A 14,962-nucleotide genomic window follows, 5' to 3' on the forward strand; every position below is an offset into this window, starting at 1 on the left:
TTTTCACTTTAGACTTTTTAATATTTCATACAGCGATTATGGTGCATTCAGGAACCCAACCCCCCAAACCCACTAGGAGGGCTCCCACCCCTGCCCTCCCACCCCATTTCAGGGCCCCAGGGCTTAGGGTGGAGGAAGGGGAGGTAACCACCCATCCAGGGACTGACCCTGGAGACTGTCCCTGCCCTGCTCACCCTCCCCAGGAGATAGGGGGCAACACCTGGGCACAACCCCTCACAACCCCCTCCCCCAACCCTGCTTGTGCACATATGCACAGTATGGCTCCTTGCTGAGCTGGTCAGTTCCTGGCAGGGCCCCTACCCAACAGCACCGAGTGGGATGGGAGCAAGAGGGCTGAGCTGGGGAGACCCTGAGAAGGAAGGAGGCCCCAGCTATGGGACTGCAGGAGAGAAAGAGTGGGGCCCCCCACCTTGTCCACTTCCCAGAGTCTCTGGTAGTCCCCAGATCCTCCTGCAGCTAAGGATGGCAGGCGGGGGTAGGAAGGCGAGTGGCCGTGGCATGCTTTCCCATAGCCGATCCCAGGGTCTGGTGATGATCAGGGTTCCAAATAGGGGCTGTGTCCCTGTCTCTGAAAGGCTGGGAGCAGGGCTTCATTGCACAAAATACTGTGGGAGGGCCACACGCAGGGGGTGGGGCCCAGCCAATCTGTATACAGAGATATTGCATTTAAAAAAATGAAAACCTCATTTAAAATAATTAAAAAAAAAAAACAATGAATGAAACAAACAAAAAAAGGCCCACACAATATGAGGCAGGTGGGGCAGGCAGGAAAGCAGGCAGGGGATGCCTCAGACTCAAGGCATTGTCACCATCTTGTCTGAGTCGAGATTCCCAGCCTGAGCTAGCTCTGGACCCCTGGCTGGCCGTGGGGTAGTGGTCCTGGGGGATGGTATGATGAGGGGTAGGCCTGGCCTCAGTGTGGGAGGCTGGCACGGCCATGCTGTCCACCGGCAACTACCAAGATAGAGACAGACAGACAGACAGACCAAGTGAAGGAGTGATGAGAGCTTTGTTAGCACCCAGCAGACAGGCCAATGGGTGGGTTGACAGGCCAATGGTCGGGTGTTTGGACAGGCAGCAAGGGACAAGTGGGCAGGTGAACATGGCTCAGGCAGGTAGGCAGAGTAAGCAGGGAAGATGTAGTTGGGGGCTGCCCTGTGAGGGGTGTGGCATCCCTCCAGCCGCTGCCTGCTGGGGCCTCGGTCTGTGGCTTAGAATTCGGTGTCCACCACGCGGAAAGCTGGCCTGCCTGTGGGGGAAAGCAGAGCAGACGGCTGTTGGTGGGTAAGCAGGTAGGTGGGTAGGGTGGGGAGGAAGACAAGGGGCTGTACCTACCTGAGTCAGGCATCGACGAAGACCGAAGGCTGGCCTCCTTTTGTAGCTGAATCTCCTTTAGTGCAAATATGGAAGTAGCTACAGATGGGGGAGACATAGAAGTGGGGGATGACCCATGAGGTCATTCAGGACCAGCCCCATATGACCCCACTGGAAGAATTAGAAAACGCTGCCTCAGGCCGGGCGCGGTGGCTCAAGCCTGTAATCCCAGCACTTTGGGAGGCCGAGACGGGCGGATCACGAGGTCAGGAGATCGAGACCATCCTGGCTAACATGGTGAAACCCCGTCTCTACTAAAAAATACAAAAAACTAGCCGGGCGCGGTGGCGGGCGCCTGTAGTCCCAGCTACTCGTGAGGCTGAGGCAGGAGAATGGCGTGAACCCGGGAGGCGGAGCTTGCAGTGAGCAGAGATCCGGCCACTGCACTCCAGCCTGGGCGGCAGAGCGAGACTCCGTCTCAAAAAAAAAAAAAGAAAACGCTGCCTCTTCTCTGAGAGGCTTGACCTTCATCTGTCAAACAATTCCATATACAAACAAGCTACAACCAGGGAAGATAAAATACGGACTATTACATGACACAAAGAAATCATTATTAATTTTGTCAAGTGGATTATGGTATTGCAGTTACCACTGGTTAAGTCTAGGTGATGGGTGGTGTTTGGGGTTTGCTTTATGTATTAATCCAGTGGGGAGATAGGGAAAGTGAGCAAATGTTTTTTGTAGGTTTGATAATTTGTTTTTAAAAAAATCTTTTATAGGTATATGCTGAAATTATTTAGGGATGAATGCTATGATGTCTGAGATTGGATGTGATTCAAAATAATCAGAGAGAATATAGATAAAACCAGATTGACCACAGATTGATGATTTATTGGAGTACTTAGGGACTCATCATATTATTTTGACTAATATATAAATACATATATTTGAAAATATCCATATTAAAAAGTTTTTAAAAGCCAGATAGAAAAAGAGAACATCACATGTGATTCTATTTCTATAAAATACAAGGACAGAAAAAAACTTATCCTTGCTGTTAGAGGTCAAAACAGTGGTCACCCTTTGGGGAGGGGCTGGGAATAACTGAAGGAGATGCAAGGGAGCTGGGGGTGGGGAGCTTTTAACATTCTGTTTCTTGACTTTTGTGCTAGTTACAAGGATACGTTTCATTTATGAAAATTCATTGTATAGTATACTTATGATTTGTGCATTTTTTAGCGCATGTAAGGAAATGTCTACTTTAAAAAAGGTAAAATGCTATTGCATATATTTTTATGTATGTTTTAAATTTTTCATGAAAGGTAAAAGGAACTGAAAACTAAAAAATGTTTTCATAACAAATACAACCCATCACACCTGTGAACAAGATGTCCCCCCACTTAGAGTAGCATAGCCAGAATCCTACACAACCCGCCAGCTGGCCCCAGCAGTTCTGCTTCCCAGTCCCCACACTGGCTGGTCCATTCCCCAGCTCCACTCACTGTCAGGAAGTTTGTGGATCCGCTCCCCCAAACTGAGGAAGAATGGATGTTTCATGGCATCTTCTGCGGAGATCCGATTTCGACCCTCAAACTGAGTGGGGGTGGGGGGAGGGGGATAGTATTGATTATCTTCAACGAGTAGGTCTCTCTGCCCACCTCAGACCCTGCCCCTGGTTTGAGGGGGGGGGTCCCTGTTTCCCCACACCTGGAATCCCATACCCCCAAGGCTGACCCAAGGTGGTCTCACCTGCAACAGCTTGGTGAGGAGGTCGGCCCCGTCGCTATCAAGTCTGCCACAAGGACAAAGAGACCTGCTTTAAAATGAGTTTGGACACTCTGGCCCCTAACGTCCACCCACCCACCAGCCTCACCGGGGTGCGTGGCTCAAAAGGGCCTCGGCTCGGTACTTGGGGTAGTTGTATGTCTTGAACTCCTCATTGGACAGGATGCCTGGCCACGTCTCCTCAGTTGGGGTTCCTAGTAGGGAAGAGGAGTTACCCCAAACATCTCACAGGTCCTCTCTGTGTCTCCACAGCGTCTAGGGCCCATGCCTCCTCACCTAAGATGCGGAAGATGAAGTGTAGCTGTTCCTCCACCGTGGAGCCCGGGAAGAGGGGCCGGCCTGTGGCCATCTCATAGAAGATGCAGCCCACACCCCTGGGCAGGGAGGGCACAGTGAATAGAGAGGCAGCTGACTGGGTGGCTGTTGTGACCAAGCCACCCCCTTTACGACGTGGCCCCTGCCACACTTCCACCTGTCCTTACCACATGTCAATCTGAGTGGAGTAGTCCGTGGACCCGAGCAGGATGTCAGGGGGCCGGTACCACAGTGTCACCACCTCATTGGAGTATGTCTTTGTTGGGATTGACTTGGCCCGGGCCAGGCCTGGAAATCAGACAAAGGACAGCTAGAGTGAGGGGGTCATGGGCAAAGTCTGGGGGAGAGTGCAGTTGAGAGTGAGGGTGTCCTAGGCAAAATCTGGGAAGGCTGAAGGGAAGTGAGACTAAGTGGTCATGGGAAAGTAGGAGGCTGGTGAGCCAATGAGAAGAAGGGGGAGGCCAGTGGTACCAAAGTCAGCCAGCTTGAGCTCTCCTCTCTCGTTGATGAGCAGGTTCTGGGGCTTGAGGTCTCGGTGTAGCACCTTCTGCCGGTGGCAGTAGGCCAGGCCACGGAGCAGCTGGAACAGGAACAGCTGGGGACCCAGGAATGGCAGGCAGAGATCAAAGACTATCCACTAGCCCGACCCCCAGCAGGCACTGCTCCCCTCCCAAACACAGACACCAGGCCCAGAGCCTTGTCACACAATAGAGGACAGGGTCCCAGTGCCCTCCAAGGGCTCCTAGCAAAAAAAGCCAAAGGGAAAAGTCCATTTCTGGGAGATTTGTGGGTTGGAGTGGGTGAGTGGGGGCCCCCTTGTGCCCCTGCTTCCTGCCCCACACCCACTTTCACGTTGTGCATGTTGATGATGTTCCCACAGTCATCCAGGTACTGCTTCAGGTCCTTGTCCTGAGGAAAGAAAAGGTGGTACAGGAATGAGGGTTACTTCCTATGGCTCCTGGCCTTCTCCCCACCTCCCCCCGGGACCCAGTGCCACCCAGCCTTACCAGGTACTCAAAGACAAGGGTGAGGGACTTCTCCGTGTGGATAATGTCATGTAGCGTAACGATGTTGGCATGTTTGAGGTCCTTGAGCAGGGACACTGCAGGAAGCATGGGAGTGGGATGGGAAGAGTCAGGGTCCTACCCTCAGGACAGAGGTGAGGACAAGGACTAGAAAGGGACAAGCCCAGGTTTTTTTTCTTTCTCCAGACAGTTCAAGGTAATGCCTCGGAGCCACCAGCTCTAACCCACCTCATGCAAGTTGTCTCCCCATGTTGCAGATGTGGAAAACAAGACTCAGAGGAGAGTATGGAGCAAGAACCTGGGATTGCAGCCCCAGGCTCATGTGACACTAGATTTTCACAACCTGTTTTTGGTTTCTGGGAAGGGGCCTGGCTCCAACCCTCAGTACACAGGCCTGCAGCATCATGTGAAATCAAATTTGCACACTCAATTTCAGTGCAATTCAAATTCATTCCATGTGATATTCTGACTAAAAATTGTTACAGTAAATAAATTAGTGAGCACTTTCAGGGGTGTTCTCGGAACCAAACCCTGGTTTGCAATTCATCCACCTTTTATCCAAATGGGAACAGATTCCTGGTTACCCTGATTATTACCTGGATATGTGGGTAACAGGCATTCCCATGAAAGCCAGAGTGTTTTGCGGGGGGTCCCAGAACCAGTCTTTGTTCTCATTATGGAGTGTGTGCACCAGGGGTGAGTTGGGGAAGCCTGGGGCAGATGGGATGGGGGTGTGTACCTTCCCGGATGGCGGTGCAGGGTGCCCCCTCTTCATGTTCCAGTCTGATCTCCTTGAGTGCCACAAGGTTGTCTGTGAGCTTGCTTTTGCCTTTGTAGACGGTGGCATAGGTACCCTGGAATGTGAGGAAGTGTGACAGGAGAGGTGCTATGAGATTCCAGGAGTTCCCACTGACCTTCATCCCCACCATGGGCCTCCTAGCTGCCTCTCACCTCGCCCAGCTTGTCCAGCTTAATGTAGGTCTCCAGTTTCCCAAAGCCAATCTCAGACTGTGGGACAAATGAGGCAGGTTGAAGCAAGTTCAGAAGGGTCTGGGAGAGGAGGAGAAAAAGGAGAGGACAGGAACACAAGGTGCTTACTAGGCTGACACGACGGAGGCGGCGGCTGAGGGGCTTGTCAAAGATGGGGCTATTGAGGGTCAGCTTCTCCAGGTAGCCCTCAGGCAGCCGGATGTCAGCTGGTAGCGATAGGCGCTTGTTGATGTCCTAGCAGGTAAGGCAAGAGAGAAACAGGATCATGAGTTCCACCTCCCCAGGTCCAACCCCCTTTTCCAGCTCCTCCACCATCCAGACTGGGTCAAGCACCTCAGTGGAGATCTTGCGTGGGGGATGGTTGCGCATGCGCACTCTCACTGGAGACTGCACCTCATCCGAGGAAGTGGCTGAAGCCTGGTCACTCTCCCCATCAGACCCCATCTTCAAGTCCTCGTGCACAATCTCTGGTGGCAGGGAGACGGGTAGGGCAGGCCAGGTGGGGTCAGAAACCACAGGACACCCCCTCACCCATGAGACATATTCCATCATCACACATGTGTGCACATGGCCCCCAGGGGAAACCTGGAGTCCCTCGGGGAGAGGGTGATAGGGCCCAGGGAAGCTCAGGTCCATCTAGGACAGGTTGAACTGGGGGGTGGGGAGGCAAAAGTCACCTGGTGGAACCTTTCCTTCCAAGGGAAAGCTGAGCTCAGAGCTGGTAGCTAGGTGGTGGCAGGGGAAGCCAAGGGTCCTGGGAAGGCAGGCCCAGGGCAGGCAGGTACCAGAGGCCTGAGGAGGCCATCACAGAGGGCAGAAGGGCAGAGGGAGCCTTGGGGCAACTGTGACAGGCAAGGCACCCTCTGCCCCCTTACAACGGGGCCTGGGCAGAAAGGCAAGGAGAGGAGCGCAGATGGACAGATAGACCGAGGGTGTTGAGAGAAGATGGGAAGGAAGGCGGAGAAGAGAGCACATGGGGGGCAGAGAAAGGGCAGAAAATTGAGAGGAAAATGAGGAATGTGGCCACGAGGCAACACCTGGGAAGCAGCCTGGGGTCATATGGGAGAGGGGGTAGCCAGTGGACCCACCTGGTGCAGAGCTGAGTGGGCCCCGTGCAGAACGAAGTTCCCCAGGAGCAGCACGTGGGGGGGCCTCTCCAGGGTCACTGCCGCCACCACCACCACTCTCATCCAGGCCTATCTGCTCAGGGGCACCATTGGTCTTGTCTATGCCTCGGCCACCTCGGAGTGTCATTGACAGCTGCCGTTTGATCTTCTTCATCCGATCCATGGCGATCTGAGCAAGGGACAAGGATGGAAATGGGTCTCATATTAGCATTTGCTTGATCACCATGGGTCCCCTAAAGCCCACAGTCTAGTAGGGGGCACTGACATGGACTTGTCAGTGCTCACTCAACCAATATGGACCCCAGAGCCACTCAGGATTTCTGGAAACCCAACATGGACGGGGATCTTTGTAAGTACCTGCCCACCCACAGAGCCAACTCCACTGGGACCCTGCTCCTAAGTAGCCCACCTGAGTTCTCAGATTTAGGTGGCTGATTGAGGGCAAGGGCCCAAACGATGGATTGTTGGCCTCTAGGGGAAAAGCCCCACTGCAGGAGCAGAAGGCTCCATAGCAGATCTTCTCAGGTACAGCTGCAGTGATGGGCCCAGCCATGGGTCGGCCAGGGCGTGTGCCCAGAATTGAAGGATGGGTGACATGGCCTCGAGCACGCCCATAGAGTGGCATAGTTCCCCTGGCACCACCCTCAAAGGCCAAGGCAGATTATTCCCTGTGGCCACAGGGACCCTCCTCCTGACTTCTCTAGCACTCATCGTCATGACAACCACTGCATCATCCCATTCATCTACCCAGGTGGGTGGGGGGGGGGGAGTGTGTGTCAGGGTGTCCTGCCCAGACCCACCCACTGGGTGGGATTGTGTGGAGGGGGGGATCTCAGTGTATACCAGCTCTTCTCAGGGCTGCCAGAAAGGTTTGATCAGGTTAGGACCCCTAGGGTCCAATCTAGACTTTTACAAGCCAGGTCACATTTCTCCTCTACTCAAGAATGTACTACGTTTCCCATCACCCCAAATACACACCCCAGTCCTCAATGTGGCCCACAGGTCTTTCTTTACCTCATTTGGCCCTATTACCTCTCTGCCCACCACCCCCCCCCAACCGCCCCGCCACCATTCTTACTTGCTGTTCTGCAACCACACCCAGCAGAATCCCACCTCGGGGCCTTCACACTGGCTGTTCTTGGTACCTTGGAACACCCTTCCCCTAAATTTCGAAATGGCTCACTCCCCTCTCCCTTCAGGCCATTGCTCAAAAGTCACCTTTTCATGAGGCCTCCATGAATAACCCTATTTAAAATCTCAACCATCCCGAGCTCCCTTACCTTGCCAGTTATCCCCCCAGCACTCATTACCTCCTCAGAAATGACACCACCTACTTATTTGTTTCTTTAGTCTTTACTGTCTATCTCCTCACCGCCACAACTAGAAGATCAGCTCCGCCAGGGTAGATTTCTGTGTTTAGGTCACGGCTATATCCTGAGGACCTGGAATAGTGACTGACACAGAGTAGATGCTCAAAAAGTGCTTATGGCAGAAATAAGTGAATCAGGGGGCTGAGGGCCTAGGACCAACCTCTGCTGAGGTGATGAGTCCCTGCTATTCATTGAACAACCCTAAACAAGGTAGCCCAGGGATGCTGGCATCGACAGGAAGATGACCTAGATGGATTGCTGAAGGGAATGGGGCCACCAAAAGGCTTAGGCCAGCCGTCTTCTGCTTCCTCTTGGGCTCTGGGCCAGCAAGGAGGGGGAAAGACCTGGCCCAGGAACCATCTGGACTCACAGCAGGGCCTAAGATGGCCCCGGGCCCAAGGGAAGTAGAGCTATGATAGGAGGTCGAGGATGAGACTGGGGCTGGATTTGAGGAGAGAAATGGGTCATCTGCTACCTTGAAATCAGGTGCTTCCCCCAGCAGTTCCCACCCCCACCTGGCTGAACTCACTATCTCCAGGAGGGGTAGGGGCCACCCTAGCAGAAAGACCTCAGATACAGGATGAGGTCCATCCATGGAGAACCCAGGATAATGACAAAACATCCTGACCTGGGAGGCTGAATACTGGGCCTAAGGCGAGGAAGGTAAAGCATGGCCAGCTCCCAAAGACAACCTTGTGTCCCCATATGGCACAGATACCCAGTTGCTTTGCATGTTGCGACAGGGAGTAGGGGAGGGGCTGGGGGAGACTGGAAGTAGGGCTGAATGGAGGATGGGGAGGGAGCCAGGAGGAGCCATGGGTCCATGACCTCTAACTGGAAACCCCAAGGGCTGGACATGCTCTGGAGTTCAGTTTCTTGGGATTTTAGGAAGATGGGGTGTAAAATCTGTATATCACATGACACTCCCAGAAAGGGGGATGGGGGGGCTCAGGCAAGCCCCTGTGAACAGAGATAAGTGAACATTTATACTCAAGGAAACTTTTAAATATCATTTCAGTTGATTGAGCTTTTTAGATTTCAAAAAAGTGAAGGAGGCAGCAAGAAACTGGACATAAAACCTCACCCCAAAAAGGGCACATGTCCTGCCTGACCCTTCCTGATCCCTAAAGACATACACCCATCCTCAGACTACTCTCATACTCAAGGATACTCACCACACCAACCACTAAGGACCTGGTCATCGCACTCTATGTCCTGATCCCCATTAATACACGCTAGACCCTCAAGGAGGCCTCACTACATCTTACCTGCTATTATCTCATATACCCATCAGCATTCAAAGCCCTAACACATAACATACCGCCCTGAACTCTGTCAGCACACACTCAGCCTCCTCTGAGTAACTCTTGCCACCACATTCTTGGGCCCCTCCCTGGCCTAGCTGCTTCTTGCCTTCTCCATAGCACTGACTCCCCACATTAACATATTGTTCCCCTTACATGATTCTGACCTCTATTAACATGCACTTGGGGTACTCTATAGCTGACCCACATTAGCACTCACTGGACCTTCTTCATGCTGCTCTGGATGCTGTTAACATAAAGTGAACCTTACAGAAAGATCTCTAGCCAGTGTTACCCACACTCAGGCCCCTTCACAGCTATGACCATCATTAACACACATTCCAGTCCTTCTACTGTCCTGTCCCCTTGGTCAGCACAAACTGAGTCTTCACTCAGGCCTGATTTCTATTAGCACACGCTGGGCCTCACACAGTCCTGCCTCCCCGTTAGTACACTCTGAACCCTTACTCAGCCCTATTCCCCAGAGACACAAGAACACACTGTTCTACCATGGCCTGACCCTCATTAGTGCACACAGGTCTCCATTCAGCCCTGACTCCCATTAGCACACACTTCAGCCCTCCCTAGTGCTAAAATCCACTTTAGCACACCGAGATCATCACACATTCCTGTCCTCTATTGCTCTCTGCTCCGACCCCTCCACAGATATAATCCCTGTTGGTTACACTTGGATCCCTTCATGAAAGCCCTGATCCCCCTTATTACACACTAGATTCCCTCTGCAGCCCTACCCCCAAGTAGCACCCCCTGGAACCTCAACATACTCTGGTCCTCCGCGGACACAAGGGCACAATCTTTGCAAGGTTCTGATGCTTATTAGCATATTCCAGACTTTACACAGCTGACTCTCCCAATGGCACACATTGAAGAGCCTCTATGGCTCTAAACCCACATTAGCAACCACCAGAACTTCTTATATTACCCTGCTCCTTCCTAGTGTGTCCTCGAGACTCTCATTCCCTGTGTCCATGGACACACTCACACCTCACATCACCTTGACTCTTCATCCACTGAGCCTCTGACGGTGCTAAAACACTTCCTTCCCCACCACCCCTTCCCGGGCCCAGGCAGACACACAATTCGAATCTCCCTTAGGCCAGGCTCAGGTCTTCCACAGTTCTTCCTCCATTAGATACCCTCAGGATCTTCCTCCACTCTGCCCTCATTAGCATATACTGGGTCCCAAACTACCTAGACCTTCGAGGCCACAGGCATACACTCTCTACAGCCATGACCCTCACTGGCACACACGCCTCACTCGAGTCCTTCAACTACCTGCCCTCCAAAAGCACACACTGCATTCTCACACACCGCAGGCCCCAGGGACAGACACGCAGCATTAACAGCATCCCGGGCCTCACTGCCACACGCCAGGCCTCAGAGCCCTGACCCCATCAGCACACGTTCTGGTACCTGTGCCACCCTGTCCCCCATGAACACACACCGGGCCTCTCCGCGGACATAACCCCTATGAGCATGTCTTGGAACTTCCTCGACATCCCCCGTTATACACCCTCGGGTCCCTCACCCGCTCCGCACCCCGCCCTCCTTCCACAAGCACACACGGGGCCTTGAACCTTACACGGCTTATTGGCATGAGGCTTACTGCCACATGCTCCGACCCCCATTAGCAAACCCCCCAAGTCTTTCACCCCATTGTCACCCATTTCCACACCCTTTGGTCCTTTGATTTCCCCTGCTCCCCATTAGCACCCACAGCACTTCCCACCCCAGCTCCCAGGACGGGCCCAGGGCGGGGCCAAGGTCAGGGAGGCCCCAAATGACCCCCGCCCCGGTGCATTCTGGGAAATTCGCCAGGGGTGGGGGCACCTGCCAGCCCGGCAGCCCAGACCCCTGGGCACCGCCCGGGGTGGGTTCTGAAGGAGGAGGGGCAGCCCCCACGCCTCGGGGACGCGCTCACCGGCGGGGGCGCGCGAGCAACCTCAGAGCCGCGGGGCCGGCGCGGCGGCGCCTGGGGCGGCGGCCCGGGATGAGGCCGCGCGACCTCCTTCTCCTCCTGTTCGCCGCAGGCGCCCGTCCCAGTAGTCTTCAGCCATGGTTGCTGGGCCCGGGCCGCCGCCGGCTGAGGAGGAGGAGGCGGCGGCGGCGGCGGTGGCTGAGGCGGAGGCGGCGTCCCGCTCAGCCGGCCATGAGCTTGGCCGCTGCGGGCGATGCCCCCGGGCTCGTTGGCGCCGGCTCGAATCCGAGTGCTCACGGCGGCTCGCGGCTCAGAGCCGGCTGATCGCGGAGTGGCGGCGGATCCCAGGGCCGAACAGCCAACGGCCCAACCGCCGCGCGCGCCGCGCTCCGCGCATGCGCACGCAGGCGCTCGGAAGGGTGAAGTGGAAAGGAGGGGACTCACCTCGGACTGCCTGTACCAAAGGACCCGTCCGCAGCGGGAGGGGACGCGGCCATCGCGAGCCCACAGGGGGATGCGGCGCCAGGCCGGGGACGGCACCAGGGAGAAGTGTGGAGGCTGTTTAGTACTCAGTTCCGATCTTGGCAGAAGTTTGCTAGCGCCTAGGTGAGCAGCGGCCAGTAACCTGGCGCGTCCATCACCACTCGCTCCCCCTACTCAGTCTCACTTGGTACATCCCCATGGTGGCAAACGGGACTTTTGCAAGGAGGAAAAAGAGAAATGAAGCACTCCGTTCTAGTCCCTTGAGGTGCCTGGGGAGGAAGGCATTTTAAAGGTTCGCGAGAAGATGACTTTTCGAGGAGGGGCAGCCTGAAGAGTTATTGGCCTTTACCACCTTACCTAGGACAGCCTATCCCCGCCCATCTGCCCCCCCAACCGCTACCTTATTCCCATAGTGAACGTGTACAGCCCCGCCCTTTGAGGTTGTCGCCCAGCCAATCGGATTTGCTCTCTGTGGCGAGGCTGAGCAAGAATAAAGGGCGTGGCTGACTGAAGAGGCGTGATTTCGCTTTCTCCCCAACTCCACACGCCTCCGCCCGGGTTTCATAGGTTTTCTCCGTCAGCGGGGGTGGGGCCTTCTTTTTGTTCTGAGCTTCTCCTTCGCTATAGGCCGAATATTCCGCAAGGTGATTGGTCACAACTGCGCTCAATCGGGTCTCGTCCCGCCTTTAGCCCGCCCTCCATCTCATACAGCGGGCCTCCCGGGGTGAAAGCGAAGCTGAGAAAGGAGGAAAGAGGCGGATCCTTAGAGGTGCAGGAGCCGCTACTGCGCATGCTTGGAACTTCGAGCCGGGCGGAGCCTCTCTTCTGCCTCACACGAGTATTTGCATAGGCGCCGTGCGTAGGATTTTCCTGCCACCTCTCTTGCCCGCCACAGCCCCGCCCGTGCCTTCCCTCACTCTGCGGGTTTTTTGTTTTGTTTTGATGTCAGTCAACACAAGTAGAACACTCCGCGATTTTATTTCCATTTTATTTATTGGGCGCCTGTTGTGTGACAAGCACTACCAGGTCGACCTAATCCCTCACTTCCTTCTGCCTGGAAAACCACACTATCCCCAAGTCCCGCTCAAAGGGCTGCAACCTCCAGCAGGCCTTCTGGCACATCCTTACACTACCCTGTTCCAAAGCAGCCTCCCGCCTCTTCCGGGCTTCCCTTTATGGCAGCCTTGGTCACACCAGTTAGGATTTTCAGTAAGGTTTATATTAGTGAAGATTTCCCGGGCCATGATGGGAGTGGCAACATTTGACAAAGACAAAAGTCCTAGCCTTGGCCTAGAATAGGTCCATCACTTCTCTGACCTCATCTCTTCCTCTTCTTCCCCTGACTCACTGCCACCATACTAGCGCTCTTTCTAGCTGTTTCTGAGTGAAACGGGCACAATCCAGCCTCAGGGGTTTTGCATTTGCTGTGGTTCCTTTTGCCTGGAATGCTCCTGCCCCACATCCACGTGCCTCATTCTCTCACTTCTTCCAGGTGCTTGCTTCAAAGTCATCTCCATGAAGCCTTTCCTATTTAAAAATTCCTACCTGCACTGCCATCATTCCAGATCCCCAGATCGGGCTCTGTTCCTCGCCTTTTGAAGAACATTGATCAACTTCTAAGGTACAATTTGCTTACTGTGCTTATAGTCTGTTCTGGGTCTCAAGCTAGCAGAACATAAACCGCAAGAAGACAGGGATCTTTGTTTTATCCACTGCTGTCTCACGTGCCTAGAAAGTGACTGGCACACAGCACGCAACAAATGTTTGTTGAATGCCTGCCAGAGCAGGCCAAGAAAATAAAATGATCAGAAGGAGGTGGGCAAATAGTTCCAGGCAATGACAAGAGAAACCTTTGTCCCACCCTATCCTTTGTGGCTGCTGGGTGCAGGGGGCTCGGTGCAATGACGCAACCCCCGCCTGCTGAGCCCTGATCTCTGGCTGGTGTTGTAATGGTAGACAAACTGCAGAGTAAAATGGAATGAGGTGGAGGGAGAACAACTAAGATGCAACCAGGATTCATGCATGACTCAAAAGCTTGTTTTGATGGAGAAGGGTGTCAGGTACGAATAAGGTGTCAAGGAGATCCAGGAGTTGTGGTAGGGAAGAAATGGAGCTGTAATGGGGGAGGTGCAGCGAACAAGGTGTCTACAGAGTATCTGCAAAGGAGCTGGCATACTGGAGAAAGAAGACAACAGTTGTGTTCAAGCCTCAGCTGCTGTAGTGGCATGACCAGTGGACTGCGGTGTGGTGTCTAGGATACTCTAGAGCAATAATGGGAAAGTTCCTGTGGTGGGAAAAACTTTCCACTTGACAGCATCACCACTAGATACCAAAGGGAAAATGCCTCTGTCCTCAATGTCCTATTGGGGAAGAAGAAGAAACTGTGGAAGGATGAGGTCACCCACGCAGAGCAGGCCAAGAAAATAAAATGATCAGAAGGAGGTGGGCAAGGGCATATACTGTGCCCAGGACCAGGAACTACTGGCCCAGGAGACAGCAGATGTGGGCACAGGCTGTGATGGCAATCAGGCCAGTTCAGAACAGGTTGAGCTATTCCTTACACTCAAGTTTGAGTAGAAGAGTGAGGGATCTTGTTTCTAGTAAGGTAGATAAAATTATTGTCTGGTTAGTTGAGGGACAAAAGTATGAATGGATTCCTCAGGCACCAGGAGCCAGTACATTAGGGGAAGGCAAAGATGTGGCAGTGGTCAGACTGGTGCTTTCAATCGTCTGGAGTGCTCAGCGAAGACCAAGGACAGAGCACGGTAGCTCTGCAGTTCTGGTGGGGCTGGTGTTGGGCCTCCTGCTACCTGCTCTAAGCGATGAACACCCCTCAGTCCCCATTGCCAGCTGTCTTTTCCAAGGTAGGAGGCTGAAGATCAAGGGGCATACAGGCAGACCTGGGGCTGAGGGGGGCAGCGTAAGACAAGCAAGGGGCTTTTCCTCTACCAAGGTTCTCAAATATTTCCATAAAAATTGCAAAGTATGCCTGCAGGCACTGGCATTCAGCAGAGCTGTTTAAGACACCCCTGCAGCAAGGAAATTGAACTAAGAGCACCACAGGCATTCCTGGTGCTGGGAACCATGACTACAAAAGGCTGCCCAGGGTCTGAGTGCTTTGAGCCAGGTGGGAGGGGATCTGCCCTAAGGACATAAGGCATGCTGGCCATGCCCTAGCAGCCTGGTCACAACTTTCCTCTTCACAGAGCAGGGAGTTAGGACATGGAGAAGGTGAGAATTGAACCCAGCTCAAATTAATAGTCACATGGACCCAAGTACCTGCTCACTG

At 53.8% G+C, this 14,962-nt stretch overlaps 1 protein-coding gene across 4 annotated transcripts; it reads right to left on the bottom strand.

The window, feature by feature from the left end:
* CDK16 (cyclin dependent kinase 16) lies at nucleotides 1-12,411 on the bottom strand. Of its 4 annotated transcripts, none has more exons than XM_025372699.1 (16): nucleotides 11,635-12,411; nucleotides 6,539-6,746; nucleotides 5,784-5,917; nucleotides 5,559-5,684; nucleotides 5,412-5,468; nucleotides 5,200-5,314; nucleotides 4,443-4,537; nucleotides 4,282-4,344; nucleotides 3,907-4,030; nucleotides 3,603-3,723; nucleotides 3,397-3,494; nucleotides 3,209-3,314; nucleotides 3,085-3,127; nucleotides 2,838-2,928; nucleotides 1,357-1,434; nucleotides 1-1,270 (listed from the first exon to the last, which is right to left on the bottom strand). In XM_025372699.1, the coding sequence occupies exons 2-16, from the start codon at nucleotides 6,738-6,740 to the stop codon at nucleotides 1,233-1,235; spliced, it is 1,491 nt and encodes a 496-aa protein (XP_025228484.1). In that variant the 5' UTR covers nucleotides 6,741-6,746; nucleotides 11,635-12,411; the 3' UTR covers nucleotides 1-1,232. The 4 variants fall into 4 exon arrangements, with proteins under 4 accessions (XP_025228484.1, XP_025228483.1, XP_025228482.1 ...); XM_025372698.1 differs by lacking the exon at nucleotides 11,635-12,411 and adding an exon at nucleotides 11,194-11,616; XM_025372697.1 differs by lacking the exon at nucleotides 11,635-12,411 and adding an exon at nucleotides 6,987-7,289.
* Nucleotides 12,412-14,962: the final 2,551 nt, after the last annotated feature.

Source organism: Theropithecus gelada, chromosome X, assembly GCF_003255815.1.
Source record: "Theropithecus gelada isolate Dixy chromosome X, Tgel_1.0, whole genome shotgun sequence".
In the NCBI taxonomy this organism is placed as follows: domain Eukaryota; kingdom Metazoa; phylum Chordata; class Mammalia; order Primates; family Cercopithecidae; genus Theropithecus; species Theropithecus gelada.

Coding starts and splice junctions, on each gene's coding strand:
- CDK16 (XM_025372696.1), bottom strand. CDS start 6,740: ATGGATCGGATGAAGAAGATCAAACGGCAGCTGTCAATGACACTCCGA. Junction 5,685..5,783: donor CACGCAAGATCTCCACTGAG/GTGCTTGACCCA, acceptor CTTACCTGCTAG/GACATCAACAAGCGCCTATC. Junction 3,495..3,602: donor TCCACTCAGATTGACATGTG/GTAAGGACAGGT, acceptor CTCCCTGCCCAG/GGGTGTGGGCTGCATCTTCT.